The 2,888-nt window shown below is 36.8% G+C and overlaps 1 protein-coding gene across 1 annotated transcript; it reads left to right on the top strand.

The window, feature by feature from the left end:
- Positions 1-123: 123 nt before the first annotated feature.
- On the top strand, positions 124-2,888 carry LOC111379209. The gene is made up of 2 exons (XM_023002556.1): positions 124-2,571; positions 2,722-2,888. Exon 1 carries the CDS (start codon positions 1,332-1,334, stop codon positions 2,502-2,504), a length of 1,173 nt encoding a protein of 390 aa, XP_022858324.1. The 5' UTR covers positions 124-1,331; the 3' UTR covers positions 2,505-2,571; positions 2,722-2,888.

Here is a 2,888-nt window from a genome sequence, read left to right as displayed (position 1 = left end):
CCCCCGTTTGGCTCCCATTAAATTTCATTAAATTATATTCCATTTTTCTCTCTCATATTTTCAACCACTCAATCTTTCATAAAATAATATTACACGTGAATCGAAATTTTTTCCTTCTTTTTCAACCACTCATTTTTCAAAACAACACTATTCCACCCATTTTCATTTTCCGAAAATGGGGGCCAAACAGATACTAGTGGGATTTACTTAGCATTGTTAAATTTCTGAATTTGCTTATTACATTGTGCATTTATGATTTTATTATTATTATTACTATTTTTTTGAGATTTTAATTTACACTCAACTGTCATGAAGTGCATGGTTTCCACTTGAGCCCCAGAGGTTTTTGTGCATGGTTTCTCTTTGACATTTAATGCTGAAACTGGATATTAGATATTTGCTGTCTTCTCTCTTTAATATTTGTCCCTTGGCCTACTATATTTTTTAACCTGTTAAATTTTCTGGATAATTTCTGTTGGGCTGCTTTTCAAGGTGATTCACTTGGTTGGCATTTTACGTTGCTTTGTTTCTATTAATTTATCATTTCAGAATTTCGTTATTTTTCTACAACTTTTTGGTTGATTGTAAGACAGTTTAGTTTTATTTACTGAATTTTTTATGGTGCATCTCTCTGGTCTTGTTATAACAGTTCTATGCTTTTGACCTTATATTTTTTTATGTTCGCAAAGAGCAAGGATGTCTGAGTTTGCAAAAGTTGTCAGTTTAGAGTTTCCACTGGGCTAAAAAGTTCACAATCTTGATAAAGGAAACTTTTAGATAGTTGAAAGTGCGAGGATTTCTCTTTATCGATGATAACTGAAAGCTCTCAAGGATGACTGAATTTGCAAAAGTTGTCAGTTTAGAGTTTCCACTGGGCTAAAAAGTTCACAATCTTGATAAAGGAAACTTTTAGATAGTTGAAAGTGCGAGGATTTCTCTTTATCGATGATAACTGAAAGCTCTCAAGGATGACTGAATTTGCAAAAGTTGTCAGTTTAGAGTTTCCACTCGGCTAAAAGTTCATGTTCTTGATAAAGGAAACTTTAAGATGGTTGCTAGTGTAAGAATCTCTTTATTGATGATGGCTGAAAGCTCCCAAGGTTGGAAAATAAGATAGCTCTCCTGTTGCTTTCTCCTGATCCTTGCTCGAGTAGTATCTAATATGATCTTGAGTTTTCGTGTATAATTATTTTGGACCAACAGGAGGGCCTTAATATTTTTCGAATTAGCTCTTCTTGCTATCGAGCATTGAGGTGGGATCCTTTATTCAATAGATAAATTTCTTGTGTCCACGCTGGCGGATAGTATGCGTAGAATCTGTGAATTGGGTAATGCCCCTGTCTAGATTTCTTGCTGATGCACTTGGTGTGGTGACGATTTGTCTTGTTGTTGTTCTGGTCCTTCTGGGTATATTCTGCATCGTGTATTCGTTTTACTTCCATGATCGGATCCATGGTCAAGGTCTTGTTCGGCTCAACTACTTTAGTGGTCCTTGGATTATCAGAATTACATTCATCTTTTTTGCGGTTTGGTGGGGTTTTGGAGAGATTATTCGGTTAAATCTGTTGAGAGGGGAGGGAAGAGTCCTGAATTCCCTCAACTTGAAACGTCAGAAAACTGTTTGCAAATGCTATGTTGTTTCAAATCTCGGGTTTGCCGAACCATGCCTGATCCTCATTCTCATATTTCTACTTCGTGCAACCTTGCAGAAGTCTGGAACATTAAGCCGGAGGTGGAATGCAAAAACAGCTGCTTATGTGCTTCTTTATTGTCTCCCAATATTTGTTCTTCAGGTGATTGTAATTCTAATTGGAACATGGCATAACAAGGAGAGTTTTGTGCACAGATTACCTCCTTATTTCACCAAGGCTTCAGCTTTTTCTAAAACAAAGGACAATGATAATGTTGCCCTCTGCACTTACCCTCTGTTGAGTACCGTTGTCCTTGGTCTTTTTGCCACCCTCCTAACAACTTACTTGTTCTGGCTTGGGAGACAAATTCTTCATTTGGTCATCAATAAGGGTTTACAAAAGAGAGTGTATACACTAATCTTTTCTATTTCTGGTTTTTTCCCATTACGAGTTCTTCTTCTTGGATTATCTGTGCTATCAGAGCCGGATAAACTTTTATTTGATGCTATTTCATTCTTAGCTTTTCTTTCCTTTTTATGTTGTGCGGTGGTGGCCATCTGCATGCTCGTGTACCTCCCCATTGCAGATTCTTTAGTCTTGAGGAGTCTACAAAGAGATATAGAGGCTATGAGGTTTATTGATGAATATGATTCACTAATTCATAATGAAGGCCCTTCCAGAACAAGTATGCTCACTAGTCCTGGGAGAAATTCAGCTTCTTTGGAAAGGAGTGGATCGATATCTTTTCGTACGATGGTAAAAGATGAAACCTCTGGGGCATTTGTGGATGTGAGCCTATTTACTCCTAGTCAGCCTTCAACCCCATCCGGGTCACCTAAACTTGTTGGCTGGCCTATGCTCTCACCTTCATAACTTCATGGATCTTAAAAGCTAATGAGGAGGGTATAACATTTTTGGGGTGAATGAAAACTCTGTAAAGGATTGCTGATTTTGTTTCTGTAAAGGATTGCTGATTTTGTTTCTGTAAAGGATTGCTGATTTTGTTTCTGTAAAGGATTGCTGATTTTGTTTCTGTAAAGGATTGCTGATTTTGTTTCTGTAAAGGATTGCTGATTTTGTTTCTGTAAAGGATTGCTGATTTTGTTTCTGTAAAGGATTGCTGATTTTGTTTTGTTATTGACATTATGACATAGGTTTGCTTGTTACTCATCTATGCTTTTTTTTAGGTGGATCTCTTGTATCTGTATCTATCAACAGTTGACAGTTTTATAACAATTAGCCTTTGTTTGAGCTCCA

This window comes from Olea europaea, unplaced genomic scaffold (genome assembly GCF_002742605.1).
Source record: "Olea europaea var. sylvestris unplaced genomic scaffold, O_europaea_v1 scaffold1948, whole genome shotgun sequence".
Classification (NCBI taxonomy): Eukaryota; Viridiplantae; Streptophyta; class Magnoliopsida; order Lamiales; family Oleaceae; genus Olea; species Olea europaea.
This window is presented reverse-complemented; position numbering and strand designations above follow the sequence as displayed.